Raw genomic sequence first — 19,782 nt, 5'->3', positions numbered from 1 at the left:
CTTGTCTGTTGATGTAGGCCTATATTGCTATAAACTTCCTTCTTAGGACCACTTTTGCTGCATCCCACAGATTTTGGTATATCATATTTTCATTTTCACTTGTCTCCATTTATTTTTTTATTTCTCCTTTGATTTCTTTGTTGACCCAATAGTTGTTTAGTTCCATCTTGTTTATCTCTCATTTGTGATTTCTCCAGTTTTCTTCTTGTAGTTGATTTCTACTTTCATACTGTTGTATTCAGAAAAGACGCTTGATATGATTTCAATCTTCTTAAATTTATTGAGATTGTTTGTGTCCCAACATATAGTCTATCTTTGAGAATATTCCATGTGCACTTGAGAAGAACATGTTTTCTGCTATTTTGGGATGGAATGTTCTCTATATCTATTAAGTCTGTCTGGTCTAATGTGTCATTTAAGGCGGATGTTTCCTCACTGGCTTTCTATCCGGATGATTAACCCACTTATGTAAACGGGATGTTAAATTTCCCTAGTATTATTGTATTGCTGTCAATTTCTCCCATTAGGTGTGTTAATAGTTGCTTTATATATTTTGGTGCACCTATATTGGTTGCATATTTTCATAAATGTTATGTCTTCTTGATAGATAGTCCCCTTTATCATCATATAATGTCCATCTTTGTCTCTTGTTACCTTTTTTGGCTTGAAGTCTATTTGTCTGATATAAGTATGGCTACACTTACTTTCTTTTGGTTGCCATTTGCATGGAATATCGTCTTCACCCCCATCACTTTGAGCCTACGTTTGTCTTTAGAGATGAGATGAGTCTCCTGAAGGCAACATATATTTTGGTCTTGTTTTTTAATCCATCCAACCACTCTGTGCCTTTTGATTGGTGCATTCAATCCATTTTCATTTAGGGTGATTATTGATATATGAGGACTTACTACTGCCATTTTATCTTTTGTTTTCTGTTTGTTCTATATCTCCATTGTTTTTTTCCCCTTGTGTTTCTGTCTACCACTTTAGTTTGGTGGTTTTCTATAGTGGTTTTCTCAGTTTCTTCTTTTTTATGTTTCACGTCTCTGCTCTAGATTTTTGTTTTGTGGTTACCAAGAGATTTGCATACAATGTCTCATAGACAAAATAGTCCTTTTTCTGCTGACAGCATCTTATCTGCATTTGCCTCTACAGGTTCTGTCCTTTTCTTCCTCCCTTTTTATGTTTTTGTTGTCACAGATTTTCCCTTTTATGTTATGAGTTCATTACCATATTGAAGCAGCTTTAGTTATTTTTAATGTTTTTTTCTTTAACCTTTATGCTATAATTAAGTGTTTAACACCCTATTCAGCAATAGTTTTGCAATTTTATTGTTCTGACTATCTATTTACCACCTTATTCAACATTTTGTGCCTTTTTGTAGAGGAGCTCCTTTCAACATTTCTTATAAGCTGGGGCTAGTGGTGGCGAACTCCCTCAGCTTTTGTTTGTCTGGAAAAGCCTTTATTTCTCCTTTGTATCTGAAGGACAACTTTGCTGGATAGAGTATGTCTGGCTGGCAGTTTTCATCTTCCAATATTTTGAGTATGTCATTCCACTCTCCTTTCCTATAGAGTTTCTGCTGAGAAATCTATTGATAGCCTAATGGGGGTTCCTTAATGAGCATTGTGTTTTTTCCCTTGGATGCCTTTAAAATTCTTTGTCATTGACTTTTGACAGTTTTAATATAATAAGTCTTGGAGATGGTCTTTTTGCATTGAGCTAATTAGGTGTTCTATTAGTGTCATGGACTTGTACATCCAGTTTATTTCCCAGGTTTGGGAAGTTCTCAGCTATTATTTGTTTTAATAAGCTCTCTGCTCCTTTTTCCCTCTCTTCTTCTGGGATACCCATAACCTTATGTTACTTTTTCTAATAGAGTTGGATATTTCTCATAGAGTTTCTTCATTTTTAAAAAATCTTAGTTCTCTTGCCTCTTCAACCTGAATCATTTCTAGATTTCTATCTTCAAGCTCGCTAATTCTCTCTTGCATAAGGTCTGCTCTATTTCCAATGCTTTATACTATATTCTTCATTTCATTTACTGAATTCTTCAGCTCCAGAATTTCTGTTTGGCTTTTTTCTTTTAGAGTTTCAATATCTTTGGTAAAATATTCCTTCTGTTCATTAATTTTATTCCTGGGCCTTTTAAACTATCTTTCTGAGTTTTCTTGTAACTCATTGAGTTTCTGCATGACAGCTATTTTGAATTCTCTATCAGTTACATCACAGTCTTCTGTGATTTCAAGTCTGGTTTCTGGTGAATTGTCATTTTCTTTTTGTGATACCATGTTACATAATTTTTCATGGTGCTTGATGAGTTGTTCCTCTGCTGGCACATTTGTAATAGCAAACACATTTCTTATTTAGGTAAAGCTTTGTTTACTTTGATTCTGAGCTGCTTCTGGTTATCTTTGAGAGCCAGCATTTTCCACCCTCCATTGCCTCTGCCAGAAGTGTCTTCTGTGCCCTTGCTGTCACTGCTTATGCCCTCAAGGTCACTGGTGCCTGGTTACTGACAGTGTCACTGTGGTCTCAGGTGTCACCACCAGGGTCGCTGTTCTGGTGAGAGCCTCTGCTGCCTCTGAGGTCACCTGGGTTATGGTTTCCTCCACTGCAGCTGGGGGTTGGGAGGAGAAGGGTAGGGCAGGAACTGGAGTCAGTCGCCTCCATTGCATCCAGGGTTGTCAGGTTCACAGGCATTCCCACTACAGGTGGGGAGGCCAGGGTTGTGGACACCACTGCAGCTGGAGGGGACTGAGGTCATGGGCTCCACCACCTTGCTGCAGTCTGATCATTTCTTTAAAAGTCAGACATAGACTTGCCAGACAAACCAGCAGTCACATGCCTGGGCATTTATCCTAGAGAAATGAAAACTTATGCTTACATAAAAATCTGTAAACAAAAGTTCATAACAGTTGTATTTGTAATAAATTTCAAAAATCTGGAAACCCAAATGTCCTTCAACATGTGAATAGTTAAAGAAGTTTTTGTATATCCGTACCATGGAATACTGCTCAGCAATAAAAAAGAATTAGCTATTGATATGCACAACAACTTGGATGCTCTTAAGAGCTTTATGCAGAATGAAAAAACCCAATTCATTTATACAACATTCTCAAAATGATAAATTCATAGAAATTGAAACAGATAAGTGATTGCCAAAGGTTAGGGAAGAGAAGAGAGGGTGTGACTAGTTTTTAGAAGGCAGCTCCTTTGGGGTGACAGAACAATTCTGTATCTGAATTGTGGTGGTGGTTATACGAATCTATACTCATGATAAAATGTCATAGAATTATATACATACCAAAAACATGAGTGCATATGAAAACACTGGTGAAATCTGAGTAAGATATTTAGTCTAGCTAATTGTGTCATCAATCAATATCCTTGTTTTGATAAAGTATATGATTATATAATATGTCACCTTTAGGGGAAACCAGCTGATGTGTATATGAGAACTCTCTGCACTACTTTTGCAACTTCTGTGAGTCTAAAATTATTTTTAAAATAAAATTTTTTTAAAGTCTATATAATATCAATATGATAGTGTTGGGAGTAGGAGGAAACCAAGGGATAAGAGAATGGATGGGATAAGATAAATGTCTTGCTTTGTTTGGAAGAATATGTCTTTATCAATTAAAAATATTAAATAAATAATTAAAAGGAAATATAGCTTGAAAATGAAATAAACTGAAATATATAAACAGTAGAAACAAGTCTAAATATGTCAACAGTTGAAACTAATGTAAATGGATTAAACACACCAATTAAAAGATAGATAAATACTGTCAAGTTGGGCTTTAAAAGATCTATTTATATGCTACTTACAAGAGATACACTTAAAGCATAAGTATAAGCCAAGGTAAAAAGTAAAATTTGAAGGAAAAAAAGACATATCAGGCATCTAAACATCCAAAAATATCTGGGTCTAATTATATTAATATCATATAAAATAGATTTTAAGAAAAAGCATTATTAGATGTGGAGAGGATTGTTAACTAACAATAAAAACATTGAATTCACCTTAAAGAAATAATAATTCTAAACAAGTATCCACTTAATAAAATACTCTAAAATAGCCATGAATAACCAAGGTACTTCTGAAAAAGAAGGGCAGAACAGGAATGCTTGCTCTGTCCAATACCAAGACTTGTTACAAAGGAATGGTAATTAAAGAGTGTGTTATCAACCCAGGGATAAACATACTGACCAGTGAAAGAGTACAGAACCAGATCCTTCCACAGGTGGAACGCAGGTGTGTGCAGAAACCACTTGTAATCTCACTGAGAGAAGGAGGGGTAGTCAATAAGTGAAGCTGGGTAAAAATGATTCACAACATGGAAAAAGATGATATAGGATTGCTTCCGCAAGCCACATATAAAATCAACCCAGCCCTACTTCCTTTCCCTTTCCTTCCCAGCATTAAGGAATCACATGGTGGCCAAGAACACAGGGCAATAAGAAGAAGCTGAGGAGCCACGTGGAGGTGCAGGCCCATGGCCCAGAGGATGAGGACTTGGACCTGTGGGGAGTGGGGAATTACAGGGGCCTGGGGCGAAGAATGAGGGCAGTCAAGAGTGGTGAGGAGCCACCAAGACATGGGGAAATTGGGGGAGGAGGAGGGCAAAGGAGGCAGCCAGTGTGGTTAAATATTGGTTACACTGAACCAATAATTAAGTTGTTTGAGCAACTAAATAACATGCTGAGGATAATGCAAGTCAAGATTCTTAACATATTTACACATATAGAAAGGGGGAAGACTAGAAATACCCCTAAGTTATTAGACCGATATTGGAAGTGTCAATATAAAGTCATAGTTTTATAATATATTTATGTAGACTATACAGATATAGAAACGAGATATATGAGTGGGTGAATATGTATGTGTATATACATAAAAACAAATGTATATTTCCCACCTGTATCTTCTGAGAGGGCCTAGAAGCAATAACACACTAGCAGTAATGAGCACTACCCGGGCCTAGATCTTGATTTTGAAACTAAAAGGAAGCAGAGCTTTTGGAGTAATGACTGATTCCAGGGCTAGGTCAAGACAAGATGAGCCCAGAATATCTTTTTGCTTCAGAAAATCAGAACTCTCAATGAATGATTGGGTTATACTGAAAGGACACAAAAATCAGCTTGAAGGGGCTCCCACTGACTGAACAGGAGACAATTTGGGCATTAAAATAATGAGGAGAACAGATTACAGCACATTAAATAAAACAGAAATCCATGAGTTCATAGTGATATGAAGGAAGGAAGGAAGAAAGGAAGAAAGAAAGGAAGGAAGAGAGAAAAGAAAGCTCTTCTGTACAGTAGAACACCAAATAACACATTTAGAAGAAATGAGGAATATAGAGAATCACCATTTAGCAAGCACTGTAGAGATGGGTGATTCAGACAGGAGTGATCCATGGATGCTAAGGCCCTTGCCCGGAGGTTTGATGAGGATAGGAAAGCGGCATGATCTCAGACTACTGCCCCACAAAACACTAATCAATTACAAAGGGGGAAATGGTTAATTTAAGGAAGAGAGACTTGGCAGACACCAACACGACCAGGTAATCCAGGTTAACATTTCCAGTGGTGGAACAGGTCAACATGGTGTTACTCCTAACGAGGAACATTGAGAAGAACACAACTTCGTTTCTGAGGTAGTCCCACCATGATTGTACGGTGTGAGTGTGGTCATGAGAAAACATCAGATGGACCAGGCTGAGATCATCCTAGAATGAGAGACCTATAAGCTTTAAAACCCTCAGGACATGAAAGACGCAGAGACAGAGAGTTTTAATGCTAAGCCAGTTTTGCTTATATTCCTGGAATAAACTACACATGCTTTCTCTTCTGTGAAATGCCTCTTCATGTCTTTTGCTCATTTTTATTTTAGGGTATGTGTGTGTGAGTGTGTATGTGTGTGTGTGCACATGTACACTTTAAAAAAAATTGTTTTGAGGAGTTCTTTAGTTCATGATACCATTTTTTGTGACAGTTTGTAATTTGCTCATTCATTTTCTTTAAGGTGTTACTTTATGAACAAAATTTTTCTTCATTATGGTTACATGTATCAGTCTTTTCCAGTTCGTGCTTTTTATGCTTATTCAAGGTTTAAGAATATTCATCTACATGTTTCACTTAGTATTTTACAGTTTTGTTTGCGACATTGAAGTCTTTAACCCACCTGGACTAGACTTTTTAAAAATAATTATTTTGAAATAACTTCAAACTTAAAGAAAAATTGCCAGAACAATACAAAGAACTCCTGAACCCCTTCACCCAAAGATTCCCCAATTATTAGCATTTTATGGTTTGTTCCATTGCTATCTACTTATGCCCATTATTGCTATTCCTCTTCCACATCTTTTGAGAGCAAGCTGCAGACGCGATGTCTCATCACCCTAAACACTCCAGTGTGCATCCCCCCCAAACAGGTGCATCCTCCTCTGTATCAGCATACAACTCCAACAGAGAAATTAACAGTGGTACAAGCTAATGCCAAATTCATAGACGCCATCCAAATTTTGCTAACTATCCTAACGATTTCTCTGGGCTTTTTGGTTTAGGATCTTAACCTGTAGGAATACAGGTTGCATTTAGTTGTCATGTCAGTTCTGACTGTTTCAGTGTGAGTGGGGACAACATAGCCGTTCACTTTGTAATAAATCAGTGAGCTGCACAGCTTTGTTCTGCGCATTGTTCTGTGTGTATATTTCACCATAAAAATGCTAATTTTTAAAATAAAATATTGATTTTAAAATAGAAACCTAATCACATTCATACATTTCAAACATAGCATTTGCTCCCAGGATTCAAATTTTTGCATTAGAATCAAGTTTCTTCAGTCCTCCATATGTTCAAGGCCTTGATGTTTCAACTAATTTTGAAGCAGCGATCAAAGAGTAAAAAATCACCTTATCAAGGAGCAGATGCAAAGGGAGACCCAGGCCTGCCAACGTGGATTTTTATTGGGACCCCCTACCGACGTATCTCCACAAAAATTTCATTCCCCTCCAAATTTATATGATTTTTAAAATATGGTATAGTTGTTATTTTAAATAAAAGAGCTATACACATTTACCTTCATATTTTGATTAAACGTTTTACTTGAAAGTAAAAAAAAAAAATGACAGATTCAATTTATGAGAGAGAGGCACTGCTGGACCAAGCCATTCTAATACAGCAGTGGATTTTCTCTGACCAAGAAGAGAGAGGTAGAATTTCCTAATGGCTCTGGCAATTGTTCTTGCAAATAATTTCAATGGGATGTTTCTTGAGACAGCAGCTTCTGGAAAGTCCACTTACGATGGATTGGTAGAGAGAGTTGGGGAATCGACTGGCACGATGCTCTGCCCTGTTGCCAATGCAAGAACGTGGAGGATAGGGCCTGGCCCACACTGGGCGCTCACATGTGTGTGGAACATGCGTACCCATTTGTTGAGACTGGGGCTGCAGCAAACATGAACTGAGAAAGGAACTTGCTGCCAACCAGGCTTAACACTAGATATGGTCTCTTTCTGGCAGTTTTGGGGATAAAAGGTCTTGCATATTTGTACTTTAATTATGCAAATCTACTTTAGGGGTACCTTTGGCTCAATCTGATATGCAGACCCAAACAGCACTAATGGCTTTATTTTCTATCCTGAACTGTATTTGTTTCTTTAACTTTAAACAAAATTGCTTATCAAAAGGAAATGTGCCCTTTGCAAAAAAGTTAGCCTATAACAAGCATTCTGGTATGGACTTTATTCTTTGGGCTGCACATCCCCCCCCCCCAACCCCATCCACAGTATTCTAGAAAATCTCCGGTTCACAAAATATCAAAGGGGAAAACTGCCTTGGAGATCACGTCGCTGTCCTATCTACCCCATTCTTCAGATTACAGTACTGCAACCTAAAGAAGCTAAAGAAGCGTGGGGACCAACCAAGGTCATGGCATTACTGATAACACAAGGCCTAGGACCTGGGTTTCTCCACTCCGGTTCACTGCTCTTTCACCTCAAATATGAAGTGAGGGGGACTCTTCAAATTTAAAAAAAAAAAAGGAGGTAACGTTCTCCCATGCCACATTCAACCACGGATACTGCCCCCAATGTCAGCATTGTCCTTATAGTCAGCATGCGTTGGCAACCATGGATTTCATTTCCCTTTAAGTAAGGAACTAGAAAGAACCAATCTCGCATGGGACCCCGACTGCATAACGACCTGTAATTTTAAAAATAAGGCCAAAAAAAAAGCCACCGTTAGCATCGGCTTTCAACCATTCACCCCAATATCGTGTATGTACAGTACTAACGCTGCTTTCTCTCTTCTTCACTTTCAAACGACCCACAACAGCGAGGGGAGGCTGGCATGCAAGGAGAGGAAAGAGGAGAGGAAAAGGCCGGTCAGGGGTGCGCTGCGGGCACCGCGCGGGAGAGGCTACCGAGGAGCTCGCACGCGGGCGGCAATGCGCACGCGCACAGATCCGCAGGCGGCTGCACGCGAGCACAGGCTTCGCTCTGCTTTATTTAGCCCTTAAGCGCGGCCTCCTCCCACACCCCCAACACCCCAATTTCGAGATGACAGGGGATGGGATGGGGAGGAATCCCGAGGCAGTCTCGGAAAACGACGTTTTGGAAGATTGGGAGTGGGTGGGTAGGTGAGCAGGAGGAAAGCAAGGACGTTAAGGGCAAACTCTCTTAAGCCGCCCCCAGCCCCGGCTCTGCCACAGTCCGAGCGTGGAGCCCACGGCTCAGCTCCGGGCGGGGAAGAGGAGAACCAGGACGGCCGAGCGCGCGGGACCCCGAGGGGCGGGGCGGGGCGGGGCTGTGGGCGGGGCCTGCTGCGCTGCCTTCGAGGCTCCGCCCCTCGGACCAACCTCCCACCCTGCCATTGGAGGGAGTCGGGGGCGGGTCTGAGGGACGCCCCCCTCTCGCCACCGGCCCCCGCCACGCCCCCTACCCGCCCACGTTTTCGGCTTTTCCGGGAGCCTCTGAGCTAAGGGAAAGGAAATACCCGAGGCTGCCACAAAGGCCCTGAACGCTGGAGAGGCGAGGCCCCGTGCCGCCCCACCCACCGGCCTAGTGACGTCACCGGGGTGGGGCTACGTGGCTCCGCCTCCGGACCGTGGGCCCCGGGCCCCCGCCTCCTGGTCTGCGGCTTCCGTGGGCCGCGGGGAAGGGGCCGACCGGTGCAGGCGCTGCACGTCACAAAGTGCTGCAGTCAGTACCCCCGCGCTCCCCCTCAGCCCGTCACTCTCCACAGCCTGTCCCACCCCGCCTTGATTTACCCCTTTATCTCCTTTTCTCTGTCTATGCATCTCCTAAGGGCTGGGTGACTGTGAGGACCCAGAGATGGACGCGCAGGTGGCACGTTGCATGGAGAAGTGAATTCCATTCGATAGCTCCTTAATCCCGTTTGCAATTCTACTGCTTATCTAATAGCTTGATGTTTTCTCGTGTATTTTTGGAAGCTTTGGGGTAGTCGTTTTCTTTTTTTTCATCTTCAAGTTGACCAATGCCTTCTTTAGCATTTGATTAAGGAAGCTAGGATTTAGGCTTCTTTTGGTGCAGAAGAAGGGAAGGAAACCAAAGCCAAGCGGCGTTTAGAAAGGAAATGGCCCTGTTTATTTTTCATTCTTAACTCAAGCTGTCGTCAATAGCACCTTGCACGGAGCTCAGACTCAGCTGCAAAAGCACTTCGTTGCAGAGTAGGCTGCGTCTACACAATGTTTGTGCCCGAGCATCAAAGGACAGTGCAGGTGTATGTGGGTCTGGGTGTGCGTGCGCCTACGTGATGTACGTGTGTATGAGTGTGTACGTGTGTGCAGCCCAACAAACAACCCCAAGAGGCGCATCTGGATCAGAAAGAAGCCGCATACTAGCGATTGCCTCGGAAATTTCCTAAAGCTCTGTTAGTAAATCTCTAGTATCTGAAAATTGTCTTTGCAAAGTCTCCTTCCTCCATAGTCTCCCCGCCCCCCAAAACAGGTGTCGCTGTGTCTCAGGAAGCGGCCTGGGGCCCGCGCGGGCATCGGAGGTGGTGAAATTCACAGAGGGCACCCGGTGTATATATCAGGGGCCACCCGTGTGCAGACCAAACCCCCGAGGCCTGGGCGTGTGCGCGCACTCGCGCGCAGTGTGTGCGGGCGGGCGCGGGGGGCTCTCGACTCGGCTTGCAGGGGTGCGCGTGTGTGTGCGTGAGTGTGTGCTCACGCGCTCCAGGCTGAGCCTAGAGCTCAGCTGCTGGGTTGGAGAAAAAGAGGGTAGGCGAGTGCAGGGGGCAGGCGGCCGGCCGAGGGGAGATGTGGAATTAATAGAGCTGATTTAGCTGTTTTTCCCTCTCCCGCTCTCGCTCCTTTAAACCCCACTGCATCGTAGAGAGGGGGCTGGATTCGCTGCTGAGCTGGTGGAGGAGGGGGAGCAGGTTGCAACAATCGAGTGGGCGCGCCAGGACTCCCCGGCTCCAGGCAGGGAGGGGAGAGGGAGCCCCTGTTCTGCGCAGGGAGGGGGCGGGGTTGGGGGGCCCCGGGAACTGCGAGGAGGCGGGGGTGGCCGCGGGGATCGGCAAGTGGCCACCCCCGTGAGCCGAGATTTCGTTCGGATCGCATATTAATTGGAGATATCTGATTAATTCCAGCTTCTGATGACTATAAATGGCGATTCTCTACCAAGGTGTCTATATTTTTTAAAAAAATCATTCCGTGTCATCCCCCACGTCAGGCCTGCTCGTGGGCGTGAGGCTGTACTTCCTCCGCCCCCTCCTAATGGAGTGAACCATTCCCAGCTCTTCCCCCCTCGCTCTCTCAGCCTCTCTCTCTCTCTTTCTCTCTCTCTCCTCTCTCTCTCCCTCGCTCCCTCTCTTTCTCTCCTCCCTCTGCGTTCCCCGTGCATAAAGTCTCCGTTGCTCCTGGAACTTGTTGGCAATGCATATTTTTCAGCTTTCCCCCGCGTTCTCTAAACTAACTATTTAAAGGTCTGCGGTCGCAAATGGTTTGACTAAACGTAGGATGGGACTTAAGTTGAACGGCAGATATATTTCACTGATCCTCGCGGTGCAAATAGGTAAGTGGCCTCCCGGCCGGGCTCACAGCGGGCTGCAGGCGGCAGCCGGCCCGGTCCGAGGCGCCAAGGGGGGCCGACTAGCCCCGGGCCGCCCAGGGGTGCGGAGAAGCCGGCAAACCCCCGAGGGTGGGGGCATCGGCTCCTAGGGACTCGCGCGTCCCGAGTTGTTTTTTCTAAAAAAAGAGACTCCAAACGTTCGCCAGGAAATGTGTGCGGCCGGCCGTTTTCAGGAGAGGGTTTCCCCCCTTTTTGTCAAAGCGCACGTCCATTTTTGCTTCCCTCTCTCGGGTTAGACCGGGTTTAATACTCTCTGGGACAATGCATTGGCCCCTGAGATACTGCAAGATATTATTTTGAAGGGTCGAAAGGTGAATGCAGGAACAAGATGGCTAGGCAGCTGGAACTGGAAAGTTTATGTGCAGAAAGCAAATACATTCCGGGGCTCAGAGGCTGCATTTAGAACTTTGTCATTCTCCCGTTCCCCCTACCCCCCATATCCTAGCCGCAGCGTTTGCACCGAGCACCGCAGACCCGGCCGGGGGCAAATGGAGAAGGATAAGGAGCTCCAGAGTACATCTCTTAGTATACTTATGATGGAAGAGGTTGAAGGCAGACAAGTATACGTGGATATGATTTTCTATGCACGTTTGCTTGTTCTTTCCGCAAAGGCATCTGTATTTTATATACAGGAAAAGGTTAAGAAATGTTTGCGATATGTCATGTCAGGTGTTTGTTATTTTTGTTTGTTTGGGGTTGATTATGAACGGATTTATTTAGTGTCCATTTTATGTTAAGGAATGTTGAGTCCTAGTTAGACTGTCGTGGGGCTTCTAAAAGTTCTCATTTTTCCAACCAGACTGAGGAAGATGTTATGGGAGGGAGCACTAGAAAACCCCTTCTCTGGTGCAGGTCAGAGTATTAATTAACTGGCCTAAAAGTGAAAGTGAAGCAGATTATTAATAGAATGGACAAGAGAGAAAATAGAAACTCTTCAAACGCTTTGCTGGCGAGGGAGTTAATTATTGCCTCCTATCATTTGAGGCTGTAGCGTTCTTTGCAGACAAATCCTTGCAGTGGCGTGGGGCTGCTTTAGGGAATTGGTTTGGGGCAAGAGATGAAATGCATAACATTTTTCTTCATGAGAAATGTGGAGGAACCAGGGTTTGGAGTTATTTATACATTAAAATGGATTCTTTGCATTGGGTTTTTAATGCATTTGACATGATTTTAAGTATCTGATTTTTTTTCTTTTGTATGAACATTATAGGGATTTTAGAGTGTGTGGATGCAGGATGTTGGCATTTTCCTTTAATTCTAAGAAATGGCTTGATGTTTTGAATCTGCTTGTTTTGAATCTTTGGTATTAGTGCAAAGAGCTGCAATAAAGAAAGAGCATTTTTCTAATTGCAGCAAATTTCTTAAATGTTGGGAATAAGTGGATGTGACATTTTGCAATTAGCCTGGAAATTTTTAGAGAGCAAGAGATGGCAGTTACTTTTGATAGGGCTTTTAATCGGAGAAGGTTTGAGGCTCTGTTTTGCGGTGGGAAGTAGCCTTACTTTGGAGGGGTAAAAACAGCGATGGTGCATGCGGGATACTCCTGGAACATATTAACCTCGGCCCGAAAATGACCATTTGTTGGCTGTGGAATTGAAATTGAGCATATTTGTTCCCGAATGTCTGCCCTTTCCCGCACCACAGCCTAGATCTTTATTAATTCATGGCTGGGAGCTGTCCCAAATCATTGACATTTGGCAAGAAAAGTGGGGGTTGGGGAGGGACAGGGTGGTGAACTCAAATGAAGACACGGCGGGAGGAAGTTGGGAATGAATGAGAGGTCGAACGAATGAATGAACGGATGGAAATGGCACAAGACGCGGACGTCGGAGTGGACAGGGACGCAGCCCCGGCCACCCGCCGGAGCCTCGCTCAAGTCGGGTCCAGGGAGGACAGGGAGGTCGTGCGGGCTGCGACCTGCCCGGATGCGTGAGCCTGCAAAACACGTCCCGCAAGCTCCCGGTCTCCCCGAGCCAACTAGAAACTAAGGAGTCATAGTTGCAAAAAACAGAAATTTTCACGACTTCTTATTTTACACACGCACACACTCACACATGCGCGGTGTGGAGAGTCTTCTCCAGCAGCTCCTGGAAAGATAACGTGACAGGAGCGCTTCTCGCCCCCGGCGAGCCCCAATTCCCCTTTAAAAACATGTCAATGCATCTTAGGGGCTACTTTTTCGCCACCGAATCTTGGGGGTGGACGTGAGGGGTAAGGAGAGACAGGGAGCTGGGGGGAAGGATTGAGTGTGTTTTATTTCGTTTCTTCTCTGCAAAGCTGCATTTGAGGTATGCGTTATATAGGACGACGTGTAGCGTTCATTTCATTGTGACCGCGTTCTAGTAAAACGAAGATTCGTTTATTGGTTTATTCTATCTCAGTGTTCTCGGATATTATAGTTGCAAGGGCTTTCAATATTTTGCGTAGAGGGGACCGGGAGATTTATGAAGGTTTATGTATCCGCCGGAGCCGCCGGAGCCGAGGTCGCAGTTAACCTTAGTTCCTTCCCCAGTGCTTCCCGTTCCGGATTAGAAAGCGCAAGGCCCGCCTTGTTCTTCCTGCAGCAATTTGCAAACGGTGCGCTCTCGGAGGCTGCTGCAGGTTCGGTGACCTTCCCCCTTGTCTGCGTCTGGCCCGGCTCTCGGTTCTTAGAGACCAGCGGCTGGGGGGGGCGGAGGGGGGGCGGTAAGGCTCTCCACAGAGACATTCACATACAAGCCGCCGCCGTGGCCAGAACTCTTCCCAGGAAGGGGCCGGAGCTCGGGGCCTTAGGCGCTGGAGATCGGTCTCGATTTTGAGAAGATTCGCCCCTTCCCTCCCCTCCCCTCCCCCAACAGCGCAGATCTGCGCTTCTCGCGCGTCCTCCTGGCGCCCGGTGTGCTTTTGGCCGCTCGCCACGGAGCCTTTAGCCCGGTTCGTTGGCCTTGGGGTGGAGAGCAATGGCCACGGCAGTGCGCCTACGGCCTGGAGCCTGTCTCTCGGGTCCGGCGCTGCGGGGTTTGGCCGACCTGAGGCCAGGAGGGAGGACCTCGGTGCGATCTGGGTTTCCTTCTCCTCCTTCCTCCTCCTTCTTCACTTCCTCCTCCTCCATCACCTCCACCTTCACCTCCACCTCCTCCTCCACCTCCTGTTACCACCCCCCCCCCCCCCAGATGCTATCCCGGCCTGCTCTCTAGAGGAAACCCCAGCAAGAGGCCAAGAGCCCCAGGTGGCAGCCACCTGGGCCCTGAGCCTCAAGGCTAAGGCCTGGAGCGGAAAGGTCTTACCCTGCTGCTGGCGGGAGTGGTGGCCAGTTTTTCGGGGATTTAAGGGTGTATAGGGAGCTGAGCCGGGGGCAGAGGCTGAGGAAAGCCGGGGGCACGAGGCTCACGGATTTGTCTTTCGAGGAGGTGACCCTGGGCACCCGCGCAGACACAGCCGTGACCCTGTAGGGCCCTGGCTGCCCTGGACCAACTGTCGCCCCTTCCTAGTCGCCGGACGCTCTGTCTCCCGTGGGGCGGGGAAGGTGTATGCGATAATCTCCCTTGGAACACAGGCTCCACGGTAGGCAGTCGGTTTTATGATGAAACGATCCATTTCAGTGCTGCTGGTGGCTTCCAGAGACTTTATTAATTTATGCGTTCAGCACTAAGGACCAGGCGCCGAGCCTGAGGCTTTTTAGCGATGTGGCATTAGGTTCAGCTGCGTGCCCCACGCTTTGCCGCCTCCCTACCCCTTTCTCACCCCCGCACTCTTCTGCTGAGACCCCCTCTGTCACCTCAGAAATGGAAGATTGCACTGCTAGAGCCTTGACATGCTTGCCGGGAAAGTGTTGGGAAACCAAAGAGGGAGTGAGGAGAAAGAGAGAAATAAAAGATGGGAGAGGTGAGAAGAGGGGGCGATGAAACAGAAAAAGATACAGAGCGAGATGCGGGAGGGAGCTGCAGAAAGGAATGGACTCGCCTACCCCGCACCCACCCCAGCTCTCGCACGCCGACAGTCTGCAGAAGACGCGTAGTTGGGTGCAAGTCAGTCTTTCTTGGGCCACATCTTCCATTCACCTTTAACACTGGCGCGCCTGGGCTCTAGTGGAAACCGCTCGTTGGGACAGAGCCACGCCAAGTCCGGGGCGGGCTGGCAGCGGGGCTGCAGGGTGGGGTCGCGGCGCTGCTGACCGGTGTGCCCTCCTCCCCGCAGCGTACCTGGTGCAGGCCGTGAGAGCAGCGGGCAAGTGCGATGCGGTCTTTAAGGGCTTTTCGGACTGTTTGCTCAAGCTGGGCGACAGCATGGCCAACTACCCGCAGGGCCTGGACGACAAGACGAACATCAAGACCGTGTGCACGTAAGTCTTCTCTGGCCTGCTAGGTTTCTGTTCTGGGGGTCGCTGCTGAGGTGCGGGAGCTCCTCGCCTCCCGGCCTGCGCTCTGTACTCCGTGCCAGCGCGAAAGGGCGCATTCTCCGCTTCTGCCTCCCACCCTCAGGCCTTGGCAGGGGCCTGCACTGCCCGAGGGGACTGTATGGCCTGACATGGGCAGAGGAGGATTCCTCCTCCCGCAGCCCAGCCCCAGCCCTCCACAGCCTCACTCCACACACACAGACTCACGCATTCAAAGCGCTGGAACCCAGGGTGAGGGCCCCCGGGAGAGCTGCCACCAGTTCCTCGCTCTGTTTGAGGCAGCCTTCATCATTCTTTCCCTCCGAGTGAGTGAGTGGCCTGCCGAGTACTCTCCGAAGAACAGTTAGTTTTGGTTTGAGGAGCGTTTTAAGTAATTCTGGGGTTTGCCTAAAAGGAAAGTCACTTGCCGATTTTGTCCATTTCTCTTGATAAAATTCCCCTCTAGGACACACCACGAAAACTAGGGTGTGGGCAAAGGAGCATGGGTCCCTCTTCCTCTTTCTAGGAGAGAGGCTGAAAGAATATTTTGTTTTGTTCCAATGACTTTGCCCAAGAAGAGCATGTCCTTGGCGACCAGTGACCATCTTTGCTGAGTTTTTAGTGATTGCCAGGGTTTAGGGTAGCCACCCTCCTTGCTTCCCACCCCTCTTCCTGCAACTACATGGCATCCCCAGGACAGGGCAGCAAAGGGCCCCAGGAGGGCCTGGAGGAGTTCATGGCCAAGCCCACTGGCATTTTCCAGAGCTTGGCTGGAAAGTGCTGCTTCCATTAGCAAATGAGGTAACTAGCAGAGCCCTACTGTGGTGGCCAGTAACACTTTAGCTGCTGCAGACCTTAGAAATACCTCCATGATTTGCAACACACACAAACACACACACACTTGTATTTTTCATAAACAGTTGTAACCCCTCCCACCATAATGGCGCTTCCGTAAAGCCAAGGCAAGAGGTGTGCCTCCTTCCCCAAAGGGTGGAGTGACCACGTTCTGCACCATCCTTTTCATACTGTGAAGTCTTTCCTCTCTCCCTATTTTCTGGGATGTTTATTTGTTTAAATGATGAGTAAATGGGAGTCAGTGTTGCTACACACTTTTCCTGGTGTCCACCAGGAGCCACAGCAGCTAAGTGGCGGGTACGTTCCCATCAGGAAAGGGACAAAAGGCTGGGTCCGGGATGCATACCCACCTACTTTAATTCCAAATGTCTGATGATAGGTAAGAATGTATCTATAATGCTGGACAAAAGGTTAAATATAGATCAGCTCCCAAATCCTCCATCATTTGCTGGAACTTGGTTATTTGAAGCTATTTTAATTTTTTAGCAGGCCTTTGGTCTTGGAAAATAGAAATGAGGAGGGGTCCTTCCAGAGGTCACAGGCCACAGCTGGATGCTGGTCGTTCAACACCCTGCTGAAGCCACCTCTTTCTCAGTTCCACATGAATATCTGTCCTTTTCCACCCTGTCCCTCTTCCAGAAGGTCCTGTCGCCATCTGGGCATGCATAAAGGAGAGTTGTAGACATTCTCTGGGAGGTGCAATTTCTCAGAGAGCTGTCCCTCAGCTTCTTGGTTTCTCTCAATCTCACTATTTATTACAAATTGAGGAACTTGGAAGCCGTGCGACCCAGGTCCCCGAGTCTTCACAAACTGGAGATTCACAGAGGTCATTAGAAAACAGCCAGAGCTCCAGGCAACCCAACAAGCATTTATGACTTATACTAGTAGCCAGAAGATGGGGTAGGAGTGGAAACAAGAATAAATCAAACATGGTGCCTGCCTTCAACATGCTTACAGTCCAGGCTAGCAAGCACAAGGGAGAGAGAGGAGAAAATACAACCAAATTTCCTGGAGGTGAGTTGCTGGTGACCTGGCGCTAAGGGCCCCGGTGAGGCGGGATCCAGCCCAGAGTTACCGAGACTCACAGATCGACCCAGCACCGAAAGGAGACAGCGCCCCAGGAATCGATCACGGGTTGGAATTATATTTAGTCGCGGGATCTATTTTGGGTTGTCAGAAGAAAAGGGGACAATAAAAAAGGACAGGTTGGATGAAGGTTGTGGGGGCGGGGCTAGGATCTGAGCCCAGGAGAAGGAAGCGGCTGAGGAAGGCGTGGGGCTCAAGAGGCGGGCCGGTAGGACAGGAGAGGGATCCCTCAAAGGCTGGCAGCGGTGGGCACCTCGCCAGCCCAGGAGTCCCGGCCTGGGGGCTGGGCACTACGCCCGAAGGCCGTGGCGGGTAAGGTTCAAGGGGTCCAAGCCTGCGAAGAAGGCTCTGGAGGAGGAGGAGAGAGCGGACCAAACATGTAGGCCAGGAGCACTGGGGTTGGCAAAAGCAGGGGAAGGCCACAGAGCTGGCCCCAGGGGCTCGGGCACTAACATTCCCCGACCCCGAGGAGGGGAGAGGCAGCAGGAGGCTCTGGACCGAATCTGAGCCGGGGGACTGCGCGGAGCAAGGCGACGGGCCGCGGAAGACCGAGGCAAGTGGGCAGGAGGAAGAGGAAGCGAAGAACTGAACAGAGGAAAACCGAGGGGAGAGAACAGGAGGAAGACAAAGGAGGGAAGAGGAAAGAAAGGGAAAATAAGAACTGGAAACAAAAGGAAGGGAGGGGCAGACGGAGGGCGACGGCGGCGAGAGAGTTCCGCAGCGAGGAGAGGGGGGTAGTCCGAAGGGGCGAGGGGGAGGAGAACGTGAGAAGGCTGGAGGGGAGGGCCATGCTGGGAGCAAGCAACCCATCTCACAAGCTAAGAGGCATTAATGGGCGGCAGCTTGCAAGGCTTAGCACTGTTTTCCTAGCCTCCCCCGAGGAGGACGAGCAATCTGTTTGCGCAGGCCGAGGTGCCAGCGCGGCGCATCGGGTGCAGCCCGGCTCCCGGCTGCCGGGAAGAGAAACCAGACCCGGAAAGGGGCGGCCCCTGCCCTGGGACGGCGGCTTCCAGGGTGGGCCGGGTGCGGCCTGGCGCCGGGGAGGTGGAGAGGAGGAGGGAGGTGCGGGAGGCGGAGACCCGGGAGGCGAGGGGGCGCAGGCCCGGGTCCTCCCCGAGCCCCAAGTGAACCTGCTTCTTCTGTTTTGTTCTGTTCCTCGCCAGATACTGGGAGGATTTCCACAGCTGCACGGTCACAGCCCTTACGGATTGCCAGGAAGGGGCGAAAGATATGTGGGATAAACTGAGAAAAGAATCCAAAAACCTCAACATCCAAGGCAGCTTATTCGAACTCTGCGGCAGCGGCAACGGGGCGGCGGGGTCCCTGCTCCCGGCGCTCCCCGTGCTCCTGGTGTCTCTCTCGGCAGCTTTAGCGGCCTGGCTTTCCTTCTGAGCGCGGGGCCGCCTCCCCCCGCGCGCCCACCCACACTCACTCCATGCTCCCGGAAATCGAGAGGAAAATCCATTCGTTCTTTGGGGACGTTGTGATTCTCTGTGATGCTGAAAACACTCATATAGGATTGTGGGAAATCCTGATTCTCTTTTTGATTTCGTTTGATTTCTTGTGTTTTATTTGCCAAATGTTACCAATCAGTGAGCAAGCAAGCACAGCCAAAATCGGACCTCAGCTTTAGTCCGTCTTCACATAAAAATAAGAAAACGGCAAACGCACCCCATTTTTTTAATTTTTTTTTTTTTTTTTTTTTTTTTTTTTTTGGCACAAGAATCTCAGGAATGGCCCTGGGCCACCTACTATATTAATCATGTTACTACATGACCAATGATGGGCTCCTCCTAATAGGAAAGAGAGGAGAGGAGAAGGCCAGGGGAATGAATTCAAGAGAGATGTCCACGAGGGAGGCATATGGTGAATAATTCACGCTCACGTCTTTCTTCCACAGTATCTTGTTTTGATCATTTCCACTGCACATTTCTCCTCGAGAAAAGTGAAAAGACAGATTGTTGGCTCTGTGTTTAACGATAGGAGGGAAGAGAGGAAAAGGATGGAGGGAACCTCGGGTTACAGGCTGCCAGAAGAAATGCTGCTAACGTCACTGAGAGGTTAAGCTTTACCTGCTGTTGTCGATGCATCTTTCCAAGTCCACGGCCTTTATTTTCCCTCTTGTTTTACGTGTTACACATACAGTAATACCTGAATATCCAACGGTATAGATCACAAGGGGGGGGATGTTAAATGTTAACCTAAAATATAGCTAAAAAAAGATTTTGACATAAAAGAGCCTTGATTTTAAAAAAAAGAGAGAGATGTAATTTAAAAAGTTTATTATAAATTAAATTCAGCAAAAAAAGATTTGCTACAAAGTATAGAGAAGTATAAAATAAAAGTTATTGTTTGAAATGGGGGTGTCGTGTGTTTCCTGCC

General features: G+C 47.3%; 1 protein-coding gene across 2 annotated transcripts; it reads left to right on the top strand.

Annotated features, from left to right (window-relative positions):
• Positions 1-10,749: 10,749 nt before the first annotated feature.
• Positions 10,750-19,758, top strand: NRN1 (neuritin 1). Of its 2 annotated transcripts, none has more exons than XM_008519404.2 (3): positions 10,750-11,048; positions 15,282-15,426; positions 18,564-19,758. In XM_008519404.2, the coding sequence occupies exons 1-3, from the start codon at positions 10,994-10,996 to the stop codon at positions 18,790-18,792; spliced, it is 429 nt and encodes a 142-aa protein (XP_008517626.1). In that variant the 5' UTR covers positions 10,750-10,993; the 3' UTR covers positions 18,793-19,758. The 2 variants fall into 2 exon arrangements, with proteins under 2 accessions (XP_008517626.1, XP_008517624.1); XM_008519402.2 differs by lacking the exon at positions 10,750-11,048 and adding an exon at positions 13,435-13,706.
• The last annotated feature ends 24 nt before the right edge of the window (positions 19,759-19,782 follow it).

The sequence above is a fragment of the Equus przewalskii genome, chromosome 19, assembly GCF_037783145.1.
Source record: "Equus przewalskii isolate Varuska chromosome 19, EquPr2, whole genome shotgun sequence".
Lineage (NCBI taxonomy): Eukaryota > Metazoa > Chordata > Mammalia > Perissodactyla > Equidae > Equus > Equus przewalskii.
Note: the sequence above shows the minus strand (reverse complement) of the source record. Positions and strands in the feature narration are given on the sequence as shown.